We start from the raw sequence: 24,655 nt of genomic DNA, 5'->3' as shown, positions 1-24,655 counted from the left end.
CTTCCTTTATAACCTTTTAGATGATAATATATATTTTTTTCTTATAAAAGGGTGGCTTATGATTCTCAGCTCGGCCAGAGCGTGTGGCCTGGAAACTGTGCAGTTAAGGCCCAAGGTTTGAAATTAGTGTGTTACGTGTAAAGTATCATTTACCACCGATACCGCTACATATTGCCCTGTTTCACACTGCATCGGGCTATTTCGGTCCGATACAGGTGCTGATGCACCCATATTGTTCATGGGCAATATGTACTGTTTTTGGATGCTACTTTAAACCTTGGTGGGGCCCACCTTTTCAATGATTGGGGCTGTTCGTCTGGTGGGGCCTTGTTTTATATCTGATATGCCTGAAAGATCTTTGCCTTTGGATGTAAATTTTATACTTGCATTCTTTTTTGCGTGGCTAGTGCCTTGGTGGCTAATTAATAAAAGGACGGTTATCCTTAACAAAATAAAAAATAAAAAATTCTGCCGTTGGATGATATTCGACTATCTAATTGTTGGATTGAAATGAATGGTTTAGCCAGTGATCCACTTTCAATGTGAAAACCTATTCATTTTGGTCCCGGAAGTTAGATGGTATGGGCTGCTGAAAGATTGGCCGTCTTTTCCTTTGCTGGCCAAAAAGAAAATCCTGTTTAATTTAGTCATGCATTGTATGGTTCCTGTTTTAGAGAAGGGGAAATATATGATACTTGTCTGACCAAAGCAATTTTTTTGGGGGGGCCCACTAAATACAGAGTTGAGTTCCATCATTCAGTGATCTTGACGGATTATTTGTTGGATGCTATCATGAATTAGCTGTCTCAAAAATATCCACATCGGAAAAATCCTAGCTACAAGATTGGTGGAGTATTTCCTGTTGGATGCCAACAGCTGGCTGAATCGTTCATTTACAGTCCGTCAGACTATTAAGATTGTCCTAAGGATGACATTTTCGTGGATTAACGAAATTTGTCCCCCATTTGTATGGTTGTAGGGTCAACCAGAAAACCCATTATTCAGCTGCGCTCTTAATGAATGCACTATCGTAAATTTCATCTCTTTTGATTTTTTGGGCAGGATGAGAATGGGCATTGAAGAACATGGTTTGTTTGAAACCTAACTTAGATTTTCAGAAGATTACAGTTTCCTGTGGACTCATTTGGAAGTAGAAATAGAAATATGGGAATTACTAGTGAATAAGGGTGTTTGAGAAGATTGGGATTATTAGCATTCCTTGGCTTCCACCCAATTGATTATGGGATTGTGAAATCAAGAAAATAAGAAGTTGGGGTTTCTCTTTCATTGAAATTTGATTTCTAGTGGAGGGATATTCAAGAAAAAACCACTAGCTTCTGTTGCAGCATTTGGGTTTCCTCTCTTTGTTTGTTGGGTCTATACTTGCAAGTTAGAATCATGTCTGTGACGGCAGGCGTTAGCGACACTGTAATCACGATTAGAGATAAGCTTCGAGGGAAGATTGGACAGACCAAGGTGAAAAGGTATTGGCCTGGTAAAGCCCCTGAATGGGCAGATGATGCTGATGAAGATGGAGATATTAGAACAGCTCGAGCCGTTGCTCTTGAGAAAGCTTTTCCTAGCCAGGATGATTTGGATGTTAAAGTAAAGGATGACCCTAGGCTGCGTCGTCTAGCTGAGAGCAAGATAGACAATAAAGAAGAGGTGAGGGCTGACCATCGGCGTATCCGGCAAGCTGAGATTGTTTCGACTATAGAAGAGGAAAACAGGAGGCAAGAAAGATTGGATTTGGAGGAGGAGGACGAGGATGCGTTGGAGGAAAGGAGGAGAAGAATCAGGGAGAAATTGCTTCAGAAGCAGCAGGAAGAAGGTGCACTTCTTCCAGAGGAAGAGGAAGAGGAGATAGAGGAAGAGGAAGAGGAGGAATCTGAGTATGAAACTGATTCGGAAGAAGAACAATCTGGTATTGCAATGATAAAGCCTGTCTTTGTCCCTAAGTCAGAGCGGGATACCATAGCCGAGCGTGAGCGGCTCGAAGCAGAAGAAAGGGCACTTGAGGAATTGGTGAAGAGGAGGTTGGAAGAGCGGAAGGTGGAAACAAAACAGATTGTTGTTGAGGAGATCCGGAAGGATGAAGAGATCCAAAAGAATTTGGACGTGGAGGCCAATACTGCTGATATTGACACGGATGATGAGGTTAATGAAGCAGAGGAGTATGAAGCTTGGAAGGCTAGAGAAATTGCAAGGATAAAGAGGGATAGAGAGGACCGAGAGGCTATGCTGAAGGAGAAGGAAGAGGTCGATAAGGTGAGAAACATGACAGAGGAAGAGCGTAGGGAATGGGAGAGGAAGAATCCAAAACCCCTTCCTCCGCCCAAGCAGAAGTGGAGGTTTATGCAGAAGTATTACCACAAGGGTGCCTTCTTCCAATCAGAAGTGGATGATTGTGCGGCAACAGCCAGGTCAGACGAGATCTACAAGCGTGACTTCTCTGCTCCTACTGGTGAAGATAAGATGGACAAAACTATATTGCCCAAGGTCATGCAAGTCAAGCACTTCGGGCGTAGTGGAAGGACTAAGTGGACCCATCTTGTCAATGAGGATACGACTGATTGGAACAATCCGTGAGTACACTTTTGCTATTCTTGTGATTTCCAACTTTCCAAAACTTCTATTAGCTCCAATTCAGATCCATCTCATCAACTTTTCATGAATTAGATTGGCATTACTTTCTCTAGAGCTTGGATGGCTGTTTTCTTTCTGGTGTTCCTATTATGTTATCTGTTGAGCAGTTTCATATGATCTGAAAAGTAGTCTCTTATTTAAGTTTAGTTGTACATGTATATGAGGGTAGTCTATGTATTTTTTATTTTTTATTTTCACTTTGGTGAATACCCATAATGGAAAGGATCTTGTCGCTATTGATTGAAAGCTTTGAGGAAATCAAACAATCCATGGAGGGCAGAGATTTTGTATCTTAGACAAGTACAACAGGAGTACATTTTACAGGTACTTGCTGCTCACATGTGTCAATGGGGCAACATTGATGCAAGATCCAAGCTGCTCATCAGGTGGAATCCAATGTGTAGATGCATTTAAAATTGGGCCTATCTGCTCATTTGGTAGGTCAGAGATGTATCATGGACGTGGATAGTTTGGCCCTTGTACACGTAGCCCACCTTATGACCAGACCAGATTGACTTGTGAGCCAGGCTGATCTGGTCAGCCAAACATGTGTCTTGGATGTGGACAGTTCGTCCTTATACATGTAGCCCACCTTATGAGCAGAACAGATTTGACTTGTGGGTCAGCATGTCTACATGGTGGGGGCCCTCCTGTATTGAGCCTAGGATTTTGCACATTTGTGGCACAATGGCATGGGTGAACATGACATATCTGGTAAGTGGGCTTGTACAGATGCACTTAGGAACACTATCTTATGATTGTCGTTTGCTGTTCCTGTGACAAGCTGATGCATGTTTTATGCCGTCTTTGTACTGGGGTACATCAAAACAGCCCCTAAACCTCTTGAAGGGCTAGATACAATTCTAAGGACGCATCAGGAAAGCGCTAATGTAGGGTTATTGCCTGTTTGGTGGAAATAAAGCTCCTGCATGTATTTTCTAGCCAAAAGAGAAACTCCTCATTGTAGTTTGGTCATTCAGACCTTTATACAACCTTCAAAAAAAGGGATAATGACCAAATACCCCTTCACAATGGTTCCTAGTTGATCCACACCCTCATTTTATTTATATTCCCTCCCACCCCGCACCTTTAAACGATACTTCCTCAGCAATCCCAAGGTCAAAGAAAATAAAAAAAGACCGATGTTAAATTTCTATCTAATTCCCACTGTGCCCTCATTTATAAGAGAGACTTCTATGATAGTTTGACATTTTAACCGCACATATGGTATATTTGCACGGCAATCCATTGTGTTCAAAATCCTAGACCAAATGTGGATGAAGCTTAACAAAAAATTACACTGAACTCGATGATAGCCATTCAATTTTGCAATTGGAGTTTGCCTCACTCATAATTTTATTTTGACCATCCATCTGATAGCCATCAAACAATTGGTTATGATTGCTTGATCAGTGTGATTTTAGACATGCTTTATACACTATGCCCCACAATTTGGATGACCTAGATAGCCTTTCATGCGTGCCACATATGAAAAGGATGAGCCGGAACTACTTTAAAATCGCGGCTAACTAAGAATGCTGTCCTTATTTTCACTTTGCAACTCTGGAGTTTCTCCCAATGTATTGCCATACTACACGACTGGATGCCTGAGATTCAGGGTCATGTCTCAATGATCCAACCGATTGATCGAAAGAGATCTACAACTAGTAGTGGTTGCCTCAGAATTCTTCAAGAAAATAACATAGGGTCATGTTTCCACGATCCAATCCATTGATCCAATGAGATCTACAACTAGTAGTGGTTGCCTCAGAATTCTTCAAGATTATAAGATTGTAAATTGGTATACAAAACAATGGTAATGGAGATGGGCCAAAGGATAAGATCGAAGAGGTTGAATATTTCAATCTAAACACTCTGTCTCAGGGGTATCATACTTAATGTCCTACTACTTAAAGTGCCTCGTCTTCCAATCTTTTTCTAGAAATGCAGAGGATCACTACTACCTGTGGTCATGTATGGAGGGCATGACTTGCGGTAACTGAGCACTGCATGGGAGTAACAAGTAGCAGATCCACCCCATCCATTAGGTGCAATGCGGCATTTTCATCGTGGATCCTAAAGATTAGTCGAATTCAAGACTTAAATAGGTCGTATCATAAGGAAAAGTGTAAAATAATGCCTAAGCCCTCTAAATTCACGTGGTGTGGCCCACACTGGTTTTAGGGGCATCCCTTTATCCACATAGGGCTCATCAGATGAATAGATTGGATGGAATATTTACACCATGGCGGACCCCACATGCAATTTGGACAAGTTTAATGGTGGGCATCCCCTTCTCAACAGTTCCCTGTACTGTAGCCTGCCTGGGTTATAAATCCACCTGAATTCTGGGCACGGTCCAAGCACAGGGTGGCAAACCTGATGGGCAGGTGGATCTCATCCACATGAAATCCTTCCATCTACATCAACGAAAGTCATGCCCTCCCTTTGCCTACACAACTTCTCACAGATGTTCTCGAAATGCAATTGTGCATTGCCAGTACTGAGGGTCACATAGTCCAGAATCCTCTATAATATCGTTCTATGCACCATATAAAACACACAAATTATGTGTGGCCCACCATACAACCCAAAAACCAGCCCTATCCAAAAACTCAAGTGGGTCTCATGTGAAAAATCATTCATAAAATCTCTAAGTTTAATAGGTTTGGCCCGCCTGCATTTCAACCAGGTTGATTTTTGGAATGCCTATTCATAGTGGTGAGGTGAACTTGTTGAGTGGGTTGGATATAAAATAAACACCATTGTAGGCCTCACATGTAAGCTCTATATCCTAGACTGTACCGTTCCATAGGCTTCCGCGGTCTTTCCGGTCGAATTCCGGCAACCTTCGACCCTTAACCGGTATTTGCGCGCGACCTGGATTCTCGTGCCGTCAACCCGAGTCGACTCAACCCAGGACTTGTACCTTAGCGACCGCGTCGTCGCCGCGGTTCCAATGCCGCGACTCGCGCGCTGATGCGATGCTCTGGTTGGGAGATGTGGGCTAGCGCTCGGTGCGAGGAAATGCCGCGCGTGCGAATTCCGAGAGAATCTCTACAAGGTGTCACATCAATCAATCAATCCCATCAATCCCATCATGTCAAGTACACATCAACTTTCACCATTTCCCAAGCAAGCCCCAAAAGTCAAAAAGTTTCTTACAACCCATGACTCATCTTACACCTTTTGCCAAAAAAGTCAAAAATCTCTTACACCCCCATCCCTCTCTCCCATCCATCACTCCATCACCCATCACTCCCTCTCCCTCTCTCTCCCTTACAAGTCTCTCTCTCATTTCAACTCTCCCATAAGCAAAAATTCATACGTATGAGCCTCTCCCATTTCCTCCCAAGCTACATGTGTGGCCCACCTTTCCATCCTTAGATCTCTCATCTCAACCATCCATTTCTCATCTTCCTCCATCAAAGAGGAGCACAAGGAGCTAAGGAAGCCTAGGGAGCAAGAAGATCAAGTGATGGGTGCCTTGATAGGGTAGATTTTGATATTTTTAAGATGGGCCAAGTGAGGCCAACCGATCAATGGTTTGGATCTCACTTTGGACCCTAAGATGTGGCCGATGGCCCACTTGGATCATCATGATCATTCCATGATGGGGTCATTCTCCATGGACCCCATCATGATGTTTATTTTCTTACATGCTTAGGGTCATCTAGACCGTCTATTTTAGTGGAGAAGGGATCTCCACCGTTGGATTTCAATTTCATGGACCCACATGTAATGGGACCCATTTGATGTATGATTTGATGCAAGGGAGGGCCCATAGTGCCGGGGTCCCTCCATCACGCGGATCTCATTCTCTATCTCTCTCTCCTATCTTTTCTTTTCCTTATTTTCCTTATCTTGCTATGATTGTGTGGCCCACTTGAATGGACCCCACCATGAGGTAGGTATTTTATCCAAACCATTTATAAGTGGGGCCCATCTTATATGTGTAGTACCCATGACTTGGTGGCCCACCTAAGCAGGGCCCACCTCCAAAGTATGTGCCAAGTCCAACGTCCAGGGACGCTGGACGTTGCTGGAAGGAAACACAAATATCAGCTTTTTCCAAGGCTTTGGGATGGTCCACTCATGTAGGCCCCACCTTGATACATGTTTTCAATCCGCGCTGTCCAATCCCTTCTCAACCCTATTTCAGGCGTTGAACCGAAATACAGAGTCAATCCGAGGTTCTGGCGGGCCACACCATATCAAATGGTGGTTTTCACCATTAAAGCCTTCCCTAAAATTATTATATGTCAAAATATGTCCAATATTGGACTTGTTTTGCTCGTGTTGGGCCGTGGAAGGCCATTGGACGGAGCGGATTGCCTAGATGTGGACCCCACCGGTGAAATCTGCAAGAAAACGGAAATTAAATAAAAATATATATATATCTCAACACAGCAGCCGCTGCTGCTGTGTCAGACGGCAGCAGGCGCTGCCTGCGCCAGCTTGATGTTTATATGTCATCTAACCCGTTCATCGGGTGGGCCACTCTCTGAAGTGGGCCCACCCCAAAAATCAGCATGATCTAAGGCTCAGGTGGCCCACACCGTATGAAACAGTGGGATTGAACATTTACCTTTGAAACCCTTTTTGGGTCCACAGAAGTCTTGGATCAAGGTGAAATTTGTTTTCACCCTTCATCTAGGTCTGCTTGACCTTATCAACGGTTTGGATGAAGCATAAACATTGTGGTGGGCCCCACATGGAGCCCACATAGATGTATGTGTTTCATTTCCACCGTCCGCCTGGACGGTGGAGCCCACTGTGATGATTGTGTGGAGCCCACTGTGATGATTGTGTGGAGCCCACTGTGATGCATGCGTGTGTGTGTGTGTGTGTGTGTGTGTGTGTGTGTGTGTATATATATATATATATATATATATATATATATATATATATATATATATTTTATATAGGTTTTCGCGTATTATGTATATATATATATATATATATATATATATATATATATATATATATATATATATATTTTTACTAATGTTGAGGCCCGTGATTGAGGCCCACCTTGATATATAGGTAAGGCCCACCTCAATTTGCTTAAGGCCTGTGATTGAGGCCCACTTGATATATATGTAAGGCCCACCTTAGTTACTTGTGGCCCATGATTGAGGCCCGCTTTGATATGCATGTAAGGCCCATGGGTCGAGGCCCATTGATGTATTAGGGGCCCATGGGTTATGGCCCATTAAAAATGTTTTGGGCCTATGGGTCAAGGCCCATTTGATGTACGTTTGGGGTCCCATTGGGGTGGACCATTTGTTACACATACGGCCCATAAGATTAGGCCCATTTGATGCACTCTAAGGCCCACGGGTCATGGTCCATTGCAATGCACATAAGGCCCATTGGTGCGGCCCAATGATGTGGCCCACTTAATGAATATAAGGCCCATATGATATGGCGCATTTGACGTATTTAAGGCCCAATGGGATGTACCTAAAGTCCATTGCAATGTACGATCCCAACATGGGTTATGTAATGATGTTTACGTCGGGCTGTACCTTGGGAGCAATGGTGGTTTGACGTCCCCATTGCAAGTATAGTGTTGGTTAAATGTCCGCATTATGACTTTCCCTAGGGCCCATTGTTAGGCTCGTACGTGTTATGTGCAGGCCGTCTAGGCCCATCTTCGTTATGCACATCATCCATCCTATATAACATGTTTAGTTCCATGATTCATGATCATATGCATCATACGTATGCTTGATATGAGAAATGACTGATCATAGCATATGCCTTCGGGTAGATTGTTTAAGGGCTCCCGTACAGGGGGTGTCGCCCTACATGAGCGCACGATACGCGCAGGATTGCTGCATGACTGAACAGTGTGATTCATGCATTTGCATTGTGTGATATGGTTACTGTACGCCCTGGCGATATCAGAGCCGTAGCCTCCACAGACGTATCGTGGTTGGCAGGATTGGATACAGAAAATACTGTTCTACATGGGGTGCGATAGATATCCCTGGGTGAAAGTCCCTAAACCCTTATGGTACTAGGAGGTTGCTCCAACGTCTAGACCGAGTGGATGCATGAGCGCTGAGTGCCGATTACCAGACGGTTGCGCTTTCCACTGTGTCGTGGTCGGTTGGAAGGGGGTGCGGCCTTACCCGCCCGAGAGTAGGGGGCAATGCTAGGCTGAGTCTGACCAGCTCGAGGAATGGGTCCGCTATTGACGAGCCGAGCCCGATATTGGCAGGCGGATAGTGAGGTCTTTTCCACTCACCTTATTGCGCGCGATGGGGCGGCAATCTGGCTTGGAGTGTACTAGACCCCGGTGATATTTCAGATTTTTGAGCTGTATTGATATGTGGACTTAGATGAGGATTTGCATGCTTGAGTTGCATTTCGCATTGCATGGCCTTGGTATGGCCGACATTATTCTTTGCACCGCATGGCCTTGGTACGGCTAATGGTATTCTTGGCATTCATCAGCATGTTCCGCATTACTCTGATACTGCATAACTATATTATCACCTTAAGCATACACTTTCACCACCCTCTAAGCTTTCCATAAGCTTATGCACGACCGTTGCATGCAGGTGACGTAGGATCGCAGCAGCGCTGAGGCTTGGGCGTATAGCTGATCTTTTGTGGAGCTTTTGGTCTATCATCATTGTATTTCCCTTATGCTCATTGTACTTGTAAAGTTTTTGATTATAGTGGAAATGTGATGGAGTTTTTGGTTGTTGTTGTGGGTTATGCCTTTGGTTATGCTTATTACGAATCAAACTGATGTTGAAAATCCTCCTTGTAGCATCCCAGGATCGGAACCTGGCGAATGGGTGCTGGGAGCCGAGAATGGGGTTCTATTGAGGCTGTCGGCGCCGGATTTCGCGATCGGGAATTTTGTGATCCCGGTTTCCGAGTTTGGTGCGTGACAGAAGTTGGTATCAGAGCATAACTCGGGAATAACCAAAAACAACATTACATGTCTGCTATAAATGATTTAAGTCCTAAAGTTCGGATAGCCTAGCGATCTTTTATTATCGACCCTTAACGAGCGTGCCTCCGTGAGTTTTCAAAGTTGATAGGCACCTTCGCTCTTTCCTGTAGGACATGGCGCGCAGGAGAGTGACCCGATTGACTCCCGCACCACCACCTGAGACTCCGACTCCACCACCTGCGGTTCCCGCACTACCACCTACGATTCCTGCTCCATCACCCGAGATTCCTGCTGCCCAGCCTGAGGATGCCGCTCCTCTACCAGGGATTCATGCTGCCCAGCCTATGGGTGCAGCTCCTCCACCAGAGACCGGTGCGGAGCCGACCGTATCTGTGAGTGCTTCCCAGTTACAGCAGATGCTGCAGGCTGTGACGGCCGCACTTCAGGGGCAGGGCAGACCCCCAGTCGTTTCACCAGCACAGGCAGAGCAGGAGCGCTCGAGTGCCCTCCTTCGAGAGTTCCGACGCCTCGATCCCCCGCATTTTCAGGGTGAGCCAGACCCGACCGTGGCTGAGAGATGGCGCGCCGATGTGGAGAAGATATTTGAGACGATGGGATGCGCGACTGAGCGGCGAGTCCGATTAGCCGTATTTCTTCTTCATGGTGAGGCTGAGCACTGGTGGGCGTCAGTCTCCCGAGCAGCAGGCGCTGACTTTGTATGGACCTGGGAGGATTTTGTGGATCGGTTTGACCGACAGTATTTTCCTGATCACATCCGACGGCAGCGAGCGTTGGAGTTTGAGGCCTTGGTGCAGGGTGATATGACAGTGGCTCAGTATGCCGCTCGTTTTGTAGCAGTCCCGATTTGCACCTTATTTAGTGGATGATGAGGAGCGGAGAGCCCGCCAATTTGAGGGTGGCTTGCGTTACGGTCTTCGAGGCCGTGTTATTGGGCATGAGCTCCCTACCTTCGAGGAAGTGGTGCGGAAGGCCCAGATTTTTGAGGCTGAGTGGGACGGTTCTCAGTCTGATCGCGGTCAGAGGAGAGACCGGAAGAGGCAGGCTTCTTCCAGTGATACCCAGCAGGGTCGACCTCAGCAGAGGCGCACAGGTCGCCCAGCCTTCCGAGCGCCAGCAGCACCTCCAGCACCTCCAGCACCACCTCCGAGGCAGTTCACCGGCACTTGTTTTAGGTGCGGTGCGGCAGGACACCGTATGTGGGAGTGTCCTCGTCCCCAGCAGCAGCAGCAGAGAGGTCCACAGCAGCCTCCACCACCACAGCAGCAGCAGAGACCCCCACAGCAGCAGCGACAGTAGCCCCCACCACCGAGGCCACCTCAGCAGCAGCATCAGCACCAGCCTCCGAGGCCGCAGCAGCAGAGGCAGCAGTTTCGACCGCCTTAGCGACCCCGCAGAGGACAGACGCTCGTAGGGGACAGGCACCTCCTCACCGGGTTGGCTCGTGCTCGATACTATGCGGCCCAACAGTAACATCAGTCATCTGGAGGATCGTTGAGGGTATACTTCCAGGATCTGCATGCATTGCACGTGTGTTGTTTGATCTCGTGCATCGCATTCTTTTGTGGCCGAGAGTTTTTGCCGATCGATTGGTTTGCCATTGGAGTTCGCTCATGAGGGGTTGCCGATACAACTCCCTTAGGGAAGATCGCGTAGTTGGGCCGATTTTGCTCATCTTGCCCCGTTCTGGTTGGGGATATCTTTTTGCCTGCCGATCTGTTTGCTTTGCCTATGTCCGAGTTCGACGTCATCCTGGGCATGGATTGGCTTGCCGAGTACCACGCCATATTGGATTGTTCCGCGAGGACAGTCACGTTTTGTATACCTGGCTTGCCGCAGTTCCAGTTCATTGCTGAGCCCAGAGGAGAGCCGTTGTCTTGTTTGATGTCTTGTGCCATAGAGGAGCCCATAGTGGTGAGCATCGACCAGTTGCCTGTGGTTTGCGATTTTCCCGATGTGTTTCAGGAGATTCCGGGATTACCGCCTCGTCGACTCACCGAGTTTCAGATTGATCTCGTGCCCGGTACTGCGCCTATTTCAAAGGCCCCATATCGTATGGCACCATTGGAGTTGCGGGAACTGCAGAAGCAGTTGGATGAGTTGCGCGAGTTAGGCTTTATCCGTCCGAGCAGTTCGCCGTGGGGAGCGCCGGTACTCTTCGTGAAGAAGAAGGATGGCTCGTTGAGGCTCTGCGTAGATTACCGCGAGCTCAACAAGGTCACAATCAAGAACAAGTACCCGCTCCCGAGGATTGATGATTTGTTTGATCAGCTGCAGGGTGCACAGTTCTTTTCGAAGATTGACTTGCGTTCCGGTTATCATCAGATTCGGGTCCGAGAGGAGGACATTCCGAAGACAGCATTCAGGACGCGTTATGGTCATTTCGAGTTTCAGGTCATGTCCTTTGGACTGACCAATGCGCCAGCAGTGTTCATACAGCTGATGAACGAGGTCTTCCGTCCGTATCTCGATCAGTTTGTTGTAGTCTTCATCGACGACATTCTTATTTATTCGAGGACTCGTGAGGAGCATGAGCAGCATTTGGAGGTTACGTTGCAGACCCTCCGCGCACACTAGTTGTATGCGAAGCTGGAGAAGTGCGAGTTTTGGCAGGAGGAGGTAAAGTTCCTCGGTCACGTGGTGACGAGGGAGGGTGTCGCAGTGGACCCCTCGAAGGTTGAGGCAGTGCATCAGTGGGACCAGCTCACGACTGCGTCCGAGATCCGTAGTTTCCTTGGTTTAGCGGGCTACTATCCGCGTTTCATTGAGGGCTTCTCTCGTATTGCAGCCCCGTTGACCAGGTTGACCCGGAAGGGCGTGGAGTTTATTTGGAGTGACGCCTATGAGTGAGCATTTATGGAGTTAAAGGACCGTCTGACGTCCGCTCCTGTCCTCACTCTTCCTTCTGGGAGTGACGGATTTATTGTATTTACCGATACCTCGCATATTGGTTTGGGTGCTGTCCTGATGCAGCACGGGAGACCAGTGGCCTTCGCGTCTCGCCAGCTCAAGGTTCATGAGCTGAACTACCCCACGCATGATTTAGAGTTGGCTGCAGTTGTCTTCGCACTGAAGGTGTGGAGACACTATCTCTATGGGGTTAGGTTCGAGCTCTTTTCTGATCATAAGAGCTTGAAGTACCTCTTCTCGCAGTCTGAGTTGAATATGAGGCAGAGGCGTTGGATGGAAGTCCTGAAGGACTATGATTTCGATCTCCAGTACCATCCGGGTAAGGCGAACGTGGTGGCGGATGCCCTCAGCCGTCAGCCACGAGGCCTGGTGGCGCATATGATGATTCAGGAGTGGCGGATGCTCGAGGATATAGCAGAGTACGACTTTGAGTTTGGCTTGCAGTCTTCTATTGTGCAGTTATCGAGCCTGTCGATTCAACCCTCTCTTGTCGCAAGGGTGATGAGTCATTACAGATTTATATAAATGAGGTGACATCTGAGAGTCAGGCAGATTGGCAGATTGGTACAGATGGTGGACTTCGCTTCAGAGGCCGATTATGTGTCCCGGATATTCCTGAGCTTCGTAGAGATCTTATGACCGAGGCACATCGATCGCGGTTTTCTATCCATCCTGGCTCGACGAAGATGTACCGCGATATGAGGCGACAGTATTTTTGGGCGGGGATGAAGCGCCAGATCGCCAGCTTTGTGGCCGAGTGTGACACGTGCCAGCGTGTCAAGGCCGATCATCAGAGACCCCCTGGTCTATTGCAGCCGTTGAGTGTCCCGATGTGGAAGTGGGAGCACGTGTCGACAGATTTCATTATGGGCTTGCCGAGGACTCAGCGTGGTCATGACGCCATCTGGGTTGTCGTTGATCGACTAACGAAGTCGGCACATTTTATTGTGATACGTGCGACTTGGCCTTTGGACCGGCTTGCGAGATTATTCATCGAGGATATTGTGAGACTGCATGGCGTTCCAGTCTCGATCGTTTCTGACCGAGACCCGAGGTTCACGTCTCAGTTTTGGGGGAGCTTCCAGAGAGCGATGGGTTCTGATTTGCAGCTCAGCACCGCGTACCATCCGCAGACCGATGGCCAGACCGAGAGGGTCAACCAGATCCTTGAGGATATGCTTCGGGCCTGCGCGATTGATTTCGGAGGTAGCTGGGATGAGCATCTGCGATTGGCTGAGTTTTCATACAATAACAGCTATCAGGCGACCATCGGCATGGCTCCTTTCGAGGCACTATATGGCAGACCATGTAGATCACCAAGTTGTTGGACCGAGGTTGGAGAGCGTCGTCTCTTAGGTCCCGAGCTTGTGCAGGAGACGTCAGAGGCTATTGATATCATCAGGCAGAGGATGCGCACAGCTCAGAGCCGGCAGAAGAGTTTTGCTGATCGTCGGCGTCGTCCCTTGGAGTTTGATGTAGGGGACCATGTGTATCTCAAGGTCTCGCCCATGAAGGGCGTAGTTCGATTTGGAGCGAAGGGCAAGCTTGCCCCAAGATTCATAGGACCTTTTGAGATCACTGGGCGCGTTGGTGCCGTGGCCTATCGGCTTGCCTTGCCATCTCAGTTGTCTGGCGTCCACAACATTTTTCATGTCTCCATGTTGAGGAAGTGTGGGTCAGACATCGTTCCTGTTATCGATTGGCAGCCGTTAGAGGTTCGTGAGGACGCTTCCTATATTGAGCAGCCAGTCCGTATCCTTGATCGGAAGGAGCAGGTCCTCCGGACCAAGGTCATCCCGTTGGTGAAGGTTCAGTGGGGTCACCATTCTGTTGAGGAGGCTTCTTGGGAGCGCGAGGCTGAGATTCGAGAGCGTTATCCCTATCTTTTTGATGATTGATTATGTGTTGTATGTTGTATGTTATCTCTGATTTTATATAGTGATGTTATGTTTCTTCTCCCTCTTGAGTTCTGCCTTACTGCCTAGTTGCGATTATTGTGTAAATTTCGAGGACGAAATTTCTATTAGGAGGGGAGAGCTGTAAGCCCCGTATCCTAGACCGTACTTTCCATAGGCTTCCACGGTCTTTCCGGTCAAATTCCGGCAACCTTCGACCCTTAACCGATATTTGCGCGCCCTTGATTCTCATGTCGTCAACCCAAGTCGACTCAACCCAGGACTTGTACCTTAGCGACCGCGTCGTCGCCGCGGTTCCAATGCCGCGACTCACGCGCTGATGCAATGCTCTGGTTGGGAGATGTGGGCCAGCGCTCGGTGCGAGGAAATGCCGCGCGTGCGAATTTCGAGAGAATCTCTACAATGTGTCACATCAATCAATCAATCCCATCAATCCCATCATGTCAAGTACACATCAACTTTCACCCTTTCCCAAGCAAGCCCCAAAAGTCAAAAAGTTTCTTACAACCCATAACTCCTCTTACACCTTTTGCCAAAAAAGTCAAAAATCTCTTACACCCCCATCCCTCTCTCCCATCCATCACTCCATCACCCATCACTCCCTCTCCCTCTCTCTCCCTTACAAGTCTCTCTCTCATTTCAACTCTCCCATAAGCAAAAATTCATACGTATGAGCCTCTCCCATTTCCTCCCAAGCTACATGTGTGGCCCACCTTTCCATCCTTAGATCTCTCATCTCAACCATCCATTTCTCATCTTCCTCCATCAAAGAGGAGCACAAGGAGCTAAGGAAGCCAAGGGAGCAAGAAGATCAAGTGGTGGGTGCCTTGATAGGGTAGATTTTGATATTTTTAAGATGGGCCAAGTGAGGCCAACCGATCAATGGTTTGGATCTCACTTTGGACCCTAAGATGTGGCCGATGGCCCACTTGGATCATCATGATCATTCCATGATGGGGCCATTCTCCATGGACCCCATCATGATGTTTATTTTCTTACATGCTTAGGGTCATCTAGACCGTCTATTTTAGTGGAGAAGGGATCTCCACCGTTGGATTTCAATTTCATGGACCCACATGTAATGGGACCCATTTGATGTATGATTTGATGCAAGGGAGGGCCCATAGTGCCGGGGTCCCTCCATCACGCGGATCTCATTCTCTATATCTCTCTCCTATCTTTTCTTTTCCTTATTTTCCTTATCTTACTATGATTGTGTGGCCCACTTGAATGGACCCCACCATGAGGTAGGTATTTTATCCAAACCATTTATAAGTGGGGCCCATCTTATATGTGTAGTACCCATGACTTGGTGGCCCACCTAAGCAGGGCCCACCTCCAAAGTATGTGCCAAGTCCAGCGTCCAGGGACGCTGGACGTTGCTGGAAGGAAACACAAATATCAGCTTTTTCCAAGGCTTTGGGATGGTCCACTCATGTAGGCCCCACCTTGATGCATGTTTTCGATCCGCGCTGTCCAATCCCTTCTCAACCCTATTTCAGGCGTTGAACCGAAATACAGAGTCAATCCGAGGTTCTGGCGGGCCACACCATATCAAATGGTGGTTTTCACCATTAAAGCCTTCCCTAAAATTATTATATGTCAAAATATGTCCAATATTGGACTTGTTTTGCTCGTGTTGGGCCGTGGAAGGCCATTGGACGGAGCGGATTGCCTAGATGTGGACCCCACCGGGGAAATCTGCAAGAAAACGGAAATTAAATATTAAAAAAAATATATCTCAACACAGCAGCCGCTGCTGCTGTGTCAGAAGGCAGCAGGCGCTGCCTGCGCCAGCGTCCGGGCGGACGGACGCATGTACAGCCACCCACGGCTGTAGCCGTGGGCCCCACCTTGATGTTTATATGTCATCTAACCCGTTCATCGGGTGGGCCACTCTCTGAAGTGGGCCCACCCCAAAAATCAGCATGATCTAAGGCTCAGGTGGCCCACACCGTATGAAACAGTGGGATTGAACATTTACCTTTGAAACCCTTTTTGGGTCCACAGAAGTCTTGGATCAAGGTGAAATTTGTTTTCACCCTTCATCTAGGTCTGCTTGACCTTATCAACGGTTTGGATGAAGCATAAACATTGTGGTGGGCCCCACATGGAGCCCACATAGATGTATGTGTTTCATTTCCACCGTCCGCCTGGACGGTGGAGCCCACTGTGATGCGTGCGTGTGTGTGTGTGTGTATATATATTTATATGTATATATATATAATATTATATTTCATATAATATTATATGTATTATGTATATATATATATTATATACTATATTATATATATATATATATATATATATATATATATATATATATATTTACTAATGTTGAGGCCCGTGATTGAGGCCCACCTTGATATATAGGTAAGGCCCACCTCAATTTGCTTGAGGCCCGTGATTGAGGCCCACTTGATATATATGTAAGGCCCACCTCAGTTACTTGTGGCCCATGATTGAGGCCCGCTTTGAAATGCATGTAAGGCCCATGGGTTGAGGCCCATTGATGTATTAGGGGCCCATGGGTTATGGCCCATTAAAAATGTTTTGGGCCTATGGGTCAAGGCCCATTTGATGTACATTTGGGGTCCCATTGGGGTGGACCATTTGTTACACATACGGCCCATAAGATTAGGCCCATTTGATGCACTCTAAGGCCCACGGGTCATGGTCCATTGCAATGCACATAAGGCCCATTGGTGCGGCCCAATGATGTGGCCCACTTAATGAATATAAGGCCCATATGATATGGCCCATTTGACGTATTTAAGGCCCAATGGGATGTACCTAAAGTCCATTGCAATGTACGATCCCAACATGGGTTATGTAATGATGTTTACGTCGGGCTGTACCTTGGGAGCAATGGTGGTTTGACGTCCCCATTGCAAGTATAGTGTTGGTTAAATGTCCGCACTATGACTTTCCCTAGGGCCCATTGTTAGGCTCGTACGTGTTATGTGCAGGCCGTCTAGGCCCATCTTCATTATGCACATTATCCATCCTATATAACATGTTTAGTTCCATGATTCATGATCATATGCATCATACGTATGCTTGATATGAGAAATGACTGATCATAGCATATGCCTTCGGGCAGATTGTTTAAGGGCTCCCGTACAGGGGGTGTCGCCCTACATGAGCGCACGATACGCGCAGGATTACTGCATGACTGAATAGTGTGATTCATGCATTCGCATTGTGTGATATGGTTACTGTACGCCCTGGCGACATCAGAGCCGTAGCCTCCACAGACGTATCGTGGTTGGCAGGATTGGATACCGGAAATACTGTTCTACATGGGGTGCGATAGATATCCCTGGGTGAAAGTCTCTAAACCCTTATGGTACCAGGAGGTTGCTCCAACGTCTAGACCGAGTGGATGCATGAGCGCTGAGTGCCGATTACCAGACGGTTGCGCTTTCCACTGTGTCGTGGTCGGTTAGAAGGGGGTGCGGCCTTACCCGCCCGAGAGTAGGGGGCAATGCTAGGCTGAGTCTGACCAGCTCGAGGAATGGGCCCGCTATTGACGAGCCGAGCCCGATATTGGCAGGCGGATAGTGAGGTCTTTTCCACTCACCTTATTGCGCGCGATGGGGCGGCAATCTGGCTTGGAGTGTACTAGACCCCGGTGATATTCCAGATCTTTGAGCTGTATTGATATGTAGACTTAGATGAATATTTGCATGCTTGAGTTGCATTTCGCATTGCATGGCCTTGGTATGGCCGACATTATTCTTTGCACCGCATGGCCTTGGTACGGCTAATGGTATTCTTGGCATTCATTAGCATGTTCCGCATTACTCTGATACTGCATAACTGTATTATCACCTTAAGCATACACTTTCACCACCCTCTAAGCTTTCCATAAGCCTATGCACGACCGTTGCGTGCAGGTGACGTAGGATCGCAGCCGCGCTGAGGCTTGGGCGCGTAGCTGATCTTTTGTGGAGCTTTTGGTCTATCATCATTGTATTTCCCTTATGCTCATTGTACTTGTAAAGTTTTTTATTATAGTGGAAATGTGATGGAGTTTTTGGTTGTTGTTGTGGGTTATGCCTTTGGTTATGCTTATTACGAATCAAACTGATGTTGAAAATCCTCCTTGTAGCATCCCAGGATCAGAACCTGGCGAATGGGCGCTGGGAGCCGAGAATGGGGTTCTACGGAGGCTGTCGGCGCCGGATTCGGCGATTGGGAATTTTGTGATCCCGGTTTCCGAGTTTGGGGCGTGACATCACACTTCTACCAATAGTTGGTATCCAATCTTTATTGTTCCTTGTTGAGTGATCCACTTAAGTCATAGATTGGGATGATTTCCCCCCCTGAACCTAACAGAGAGGGTCACACCTGATGGACGGACTGGATTTCATGAATTAACATGTGTGTTGAGTTTCATATCTACAAAATCTTTCTTGAAGTGGTTGTGGAAATCGGATTGCGTACTGAGTTACTCAGTACGCTTTTATTGTACTGAGAAAACTCAGTTGGGCCCACTGTGAATTTATGTGGTTTATCCACACCGTCCATCCATTTTTACTTCTAATTTTAGGGGTTGATCCCAAAATTGAAGTAAATCCAAAGCTCAAGTGGACCATTACATAGGAAACAGTGTGGAATAATGATTTCCACCGTTGAAACCTTCTTAGGGTCTAAAGTAATTTTTATTTGTCATCCAACCTGTTCATAAGATCACAAAGACATGGATGAAGAGAAACCACAAACATCAGCTTGATCCAAAACTTCTTTGGCCTCCAAAAAAATTTCAATGGTAGAGGTTCAATCAAACTATTTCCTGTGGTGTGGTCCACTTGAGATTTTAATTTGCTCTTTTTTGGAATCAAGCCCTAAAATTATCTGTTAACATGAATTAACAGAGTGGATAAAATAAATAAATAACAGTGGACCCCACACAGTTTACTCAGTACGCTAAGGGTACTGAGTTACTCAGTATGCAATCCCCTTCCGCAGTTGTGAGGGGGATTTTGGTCATTCTTCCTTACATATTTAACTCCAGATTACAAGCATTCCCAACTTCCCATAAAGGTCTCCTTTGAGCATCCACGAAACGGCCCAGTAAATTAGTGCTCGAAATGGCCTGGTTTTGTTTGTTTTCTTATCTTTATGTTTCTAGCCTGGTTTGGATCTTGCGAGTGACAAGAGGGTCAAGTCCATTGTGGATCTGTTTTTATAATGTACACACATATGCATGCACGTGTGTGTGTGTGTATTATATTATATATGTGCAATGTGATGATTGAAAGCATTAGGAAAGTGGCAAAAGATGTTATAACAGTATCTAGAGGGAAAACCCAATCATATAAGGAAATTCGGTGGTGTAATGATGATGTACAAAAGGCTATTAATGAGAAACATTTATGTTTCAAAGCCTGACAAGGGACTATAAACAATAAAATTCTTGAATAATATATATAGAAATGCCAAAAAGACAACTGAGATAGTGAGGCTAAAATTAAGACTTATGATGATCTTTACGATAGATTGGGGACAAGAAAAGGTGAGAAAGCATGTCTTCAAACTTGCAAAAATGAGAGAGGAAGAGTTGGGGCTTAGATCATGTTATATCCATTAAGATCGATGACCAGAGGGTACTAGTTAAGGACAATGAGATCAATAAAAGGTAGAAAAGCTGTTTTCATAACCTGGTAAATAACAATCACTTAGAGAGCATCGGGTAGAAGAACAACAAATTCAATGACGTCGGAGTCCATAAATACTTTCTTAGGATTAGAATATCTAGAGTGAAAGAAGCTTTGAGAAAAGATGAAAACAAGAAAGGCCCATGGACTAGATGGTATATAAATAGAGGTTTGGAAGTGTATGGGAGGTATTGGGTTATTTTGGTTGGTATAGTTGTTCAATAAGATTATAAGATTGAAGAAAATATCAGTCGCATGGAGGAAAAGTACCGTGGTACCCATTTATAAGAATAAAGGAGACATATGGAGCTGCACTAACTATCATGGGATTAAACTTACGAGCCATACTATGGAACTTTGGGAAAGAGATTGAGCAAAGACTAAGGCATTGGACGAATGTACTAGAAAATCAGTTTGGTTTTATGTTAAGGAGGTCTACCATTGGAGCGATTTTCCTACTTAGACAATTGATGGGGAAATATTGGGAGGAAGAGGGATCTCCACTTGACTTAGAGAGCTTACGATAAGGTCTAAAGAGTTATTTTGTTGGGTGTTGGGAAAAAAATGAGTATAAAGATGATATATTGACATGATTAAGGATATGCATGGGCAAGTAGCAATGTTGTCAAAATCATACGATTTGCATCGTATCGTACCATCGTATGATACAAATCGTATGGTTGAATCACAAATCAAGATGAATCGTACAAATTTTAGCATGAATCATACGATTCATAGCAAATCGCACAATTCAATTTTCTGTGCAGAAAACTGGCATCGATCGGTATAAATTTTGGTCTTTTTTTTATTTTTTTGTTTTTTGTTTTTTGTTTTTGTTTTTTGCAATGTTTTTTTAGGGCTCTCTTTTAAAAGGTATTTAGGCCTCACTCTCATTAGAATAACTTATATTTTGCAACTTTTGACAGATTTTGGGGACTTTTGGAGTTTGTGGGTTATAGGAAACCTAGAGAAATAAATCAATATATCTTTTTTGTCGCTTAACAGAATCGAACGCTGCTTGTCGCATTCGATTTCTACATTAAAGTTATTCATTTCTATTTTATTTCTTTCATATATTGGTGAAAATATGGGTTTTTTGTAAAAGAAAAATAGAATATTTTGATTTCTTTCATTTTCTTTTTCAGTTTTTTGCATTTCTTTTTTAGGGCTTTTGGGTTTAAAAGCTATTTCTACTCATACATATATTATAATATCACTTATTTTCTTTCTTTTGAGAAAAAAGTGGTGAGATTTGGAGTTTATGTGGGCCCAATGTTTTAAATATCGTTATCGCGTAATGTATCGCACCCTTGGGATACTAATACATATTGGTTATCACATGGGATATATTGGTTGTATCGCATAATGTATCATTGTTGTTGGGAAACACCGGAACATTGTGAAATTGGTCGGATTTTTTAAGGTTCAAGGATTGTGAAAAAGACATCAATACACACTTAGAAATCAAAATATTACAAACTAAAAAAATAAAAAGTGCACATAATAGGGGTTTCCTTTGTATGGGGTCCTAATACATGCACTGTCCAACTGATCTAATGCAAATATATTTAAAGTCTATTCATATAATTTATAAACATAAGAAGACATGTATGGAAACACAAGCAATACATTCAAAAGCAAAAGAAGAATCACTATATGAGGCTACATGTTTGATTTTGTGTTTGGATACAAAGATTGCAACTGATTAGCAAGAAATTGAGAAGTTTTGATTTTTCCCAATTTTCTACAACTTTCCCCAAATCTTGAAATCGAAGCTCCAAATCCATGATTTTTCATGGAAAACATCAAGAATCATAGATTTGTAACCATTTGACACTGATTTAACGTGATTTACAAAAAAAAAAAAAAAAGGGATCGAAAATTGAAGATGCTCACCGGATCGAATAAGTGAGATATATCGGCACTACCTATGCATTTCGTATCGCACATGTGGGATACAAGATATATCGTGTGATATATTGGCCGATATTGTCGATATTTAAAACAGTGTGGGCCTAAATTTTTTTTTTTCAAGAGTTTTCTCATTTATTTCAAATTTTTACTAGTTTTCACTAGTATTTAATCAATTTATAATCATATAGAAAACTTGCATGTACATGGGATGGGAAAAGGAGTTATTGTTTGAACTTGAGTATGACATGATGATACAAATACAACACATTGACAATGAATCAATGATATATCTTTTTGTTTTTTCATATTCATGACAAAATGGATGATTGATGTGTTTTTTTAATTTTTTGATCTATATACAATTTTTATATTTTCTATGACATGTTTTATGAAAATCTGAAAAAAAAATTAAAAAAATTACGATTTACGATACGATAACGATTATGACAACATTGGAGAGCAATAACAAATGTGAGGACCACTAGTGGAGAAAAGTGAGTTTTCAATTACTCTAGGCTTGCACCAGGGGTTGGCATTGAGCCCATACATTCTCGCATTGTTTGTGGACGAGTTAACGAGGCATTTATAGGAAGAGATTTCTTTGTGTATGTTGTTTGCACATGACATAGTTTTGATTGACAAGATGAGGGAGGGTAGAAACGCAAAGCAAGATTTATGGATAGGTGCTTTGGATTATGAAGGATTTAAAATTAACTATATGGAGTGCAATTTTAGTAAAAATAGTAGTGGGAATGAGGTATTAGTTAAGATCCTTGACCAAGAAGTTTCCCAAAATGATCACTTTCAATATCTTGGGTCAATAATTGATGAGAGTGGAGAGATTGAGAAGGGTGTTGATTATATGGAGTGCAATTTTAGTAACAATAGAAGTGAGAACGAGGAATTAATTAGGAGTGTAAACCAAGAAGTTTCCCAAAATGACCACTTCCGATATCTTGGGTCAATAATTCATGAGTGGAGAGATTGAGAAGGGTGCTGAATATATGGAGTGCAATTTTAGTAACAATAGAAGTGAGAACGAGGAATTAATTAGGAGCGTTGACCAAGAAGTTTCCCAAAATGACCACTTCCGTTATCTTGGGTCGATAATTCATGAGAGTGGAGAGATTGAGAAGGGTGTTGAATATATGGAGTACGATTTTAGTAACAACAGAAGTGAGAATGAGGAATTAATTAGGAGTGTTGACCAAGAAGTTTCCCAAAATGACCACTTCCGATATCTTGGGTCAATAATTCATGAGTGGAGAGATTGAGAAGGGTGCTGAATATATGGAGTGCAATTTTAGTAACAATAGAAGTGAGAACAAGGAATTAATTAGAGTGTTGACCAAGAGGTTTCCCAAAATGACCACTTCTGATATCTTGGGTCGATAATTCATGAGAGTGGAGAGATTAAGAAGAAATGGAGACGTGCCTTTGGATTAGATTTTTATCTAATCGTCATGTAACACTCAAACTGAAAGGGAAATTTTATAGGATGGCTATAATACCAGCCATGCTTATGGGATAGAATAATGGGCAGTCAGGGAATAACATGTTCATAGGATGAGTGTAGCTGAAATTAGGATGTTTAGATGGATGAGTGGCAAGACAAGGATAGAATTAGATATGAATGCATCCTAGGGAACTTAGAAGTAGCACTAATAGGTAATAAGATGAGGGAAAGTAGACTTAGATGGTTTGTTTATGTGCAACAGAGACCAAGAACTTCGCCAGTTAGGAGTGATGTGGTACAAGTTGAAGGCTCTAGAAGTGCAAGGGGAAGGCCCAAAATGACGTGGGCAGAGGTAGTAAGAGAAGACTTGAAGACCTATGGCCTGACTCAAGTGATGGCCCTTGATAGAGTGGAATGGTATAGAAGGATTCATGTAACCGTCCGGGGGAGGGATGATCTTGATTACTCCAGCCATTTCTGGTGTTTGGGTGGTTCTTTGGCCAGCAAGATCATCACAACTCCCCCAGCTATTCCATATTAGTGGATGGTATATCCCCTTTAAAGCCCCTGATATATGGCAATACTACAAATATGCACTCGCTTATTCTCATCAAAATACGTCAATAAAGGGGTCATTTTGGAATTGCGAAAGTACGAAAACATTCACCATGCCTACTTCAACTTCTGCTCTTTGCTGCTGCATAGTAGTGATAATGTATATATATGTAACCCTTTTGCACTAACGCTGATTGAAAAGCTATCTTTACATCTCTCGTGATGTTGGTTTTTCTTGTGATGCTTTCAGGTGGACCTACAATGATCCTCTTCGAGCGAAATATAATGCTAAAATGGCCGGCATGAATGCACAGATAACTAAGCCAAAAGGAAGCAAGAAGCTCAAGGATTGGGAGTCCCATTAATTTATTCTGTGAATCCATGTCTTGAGGTTCAAAAATCTACTTCACCTGGGACTTGCAAGAGAAATGCCATTTGGATTGTGGTTATATAGACGGTGGATCTGTTTGCTGTCTCCCTCTTTTTCTTCTTTTTTTCCCTCTACACATCTGCACGGGCAAATGCTTGTATTGAAGTAGGTGGTGTGTCATTTAGCCCGTTTCACTTCCAGTCTCCATTTCCATCAGACTTCTAATCATTTGTGGTAGTATTTCATCGGATTTCAATATAAACAATATGCAGGCACTTTTATGTTTCCAAT

The 24,655-nt window shown here is 44.6% G+C and overlaps 1 protein-coding gene across 1 annotated transcript; it reads left to right on the top strand.

The window, feature by feature from the left end:
- Positions 1–75: 75 nt before the first annotated feature.
- Positions 76–24,643, top strand: LOC131233057 (uncharacterized). The gene is made up of 2 exons (XM_058229631.1): positions 76–2,585; positions 24,245–24,643. Exons 1-2 carry the CDS (start codon positions 1,399–1,401, stop codon positions 24,357–24,359), a joined length of 1,302 nt encoding a protein of 433 aa, XP_058085614.1. The 5' UTR covers positions 76–1,398; the 3' UTR covers positions 24,360–24,643.
- The last annotated feature ends 12 nt before the right edge of the window (positions 24,644–24,655 follow it).

Source organism: Magnolia sinica, chromosome 18, assembly GCF_029962835.1.
Source record: "Magnolia sinica isolate HGM2019 chromosome 18, MsV1, whole genome shotgun sequence".
Classification (NCBI taxonomy): Eukaryota; Viridiplantae; Streptophyta; class Magnoliopsida; order Magnoliales; family Magnoliaceae; genus Magnolia; species Magnolia sinica.
This window is presented reverse-complemented; position numbering and strand designations above follow the sequence as displayed.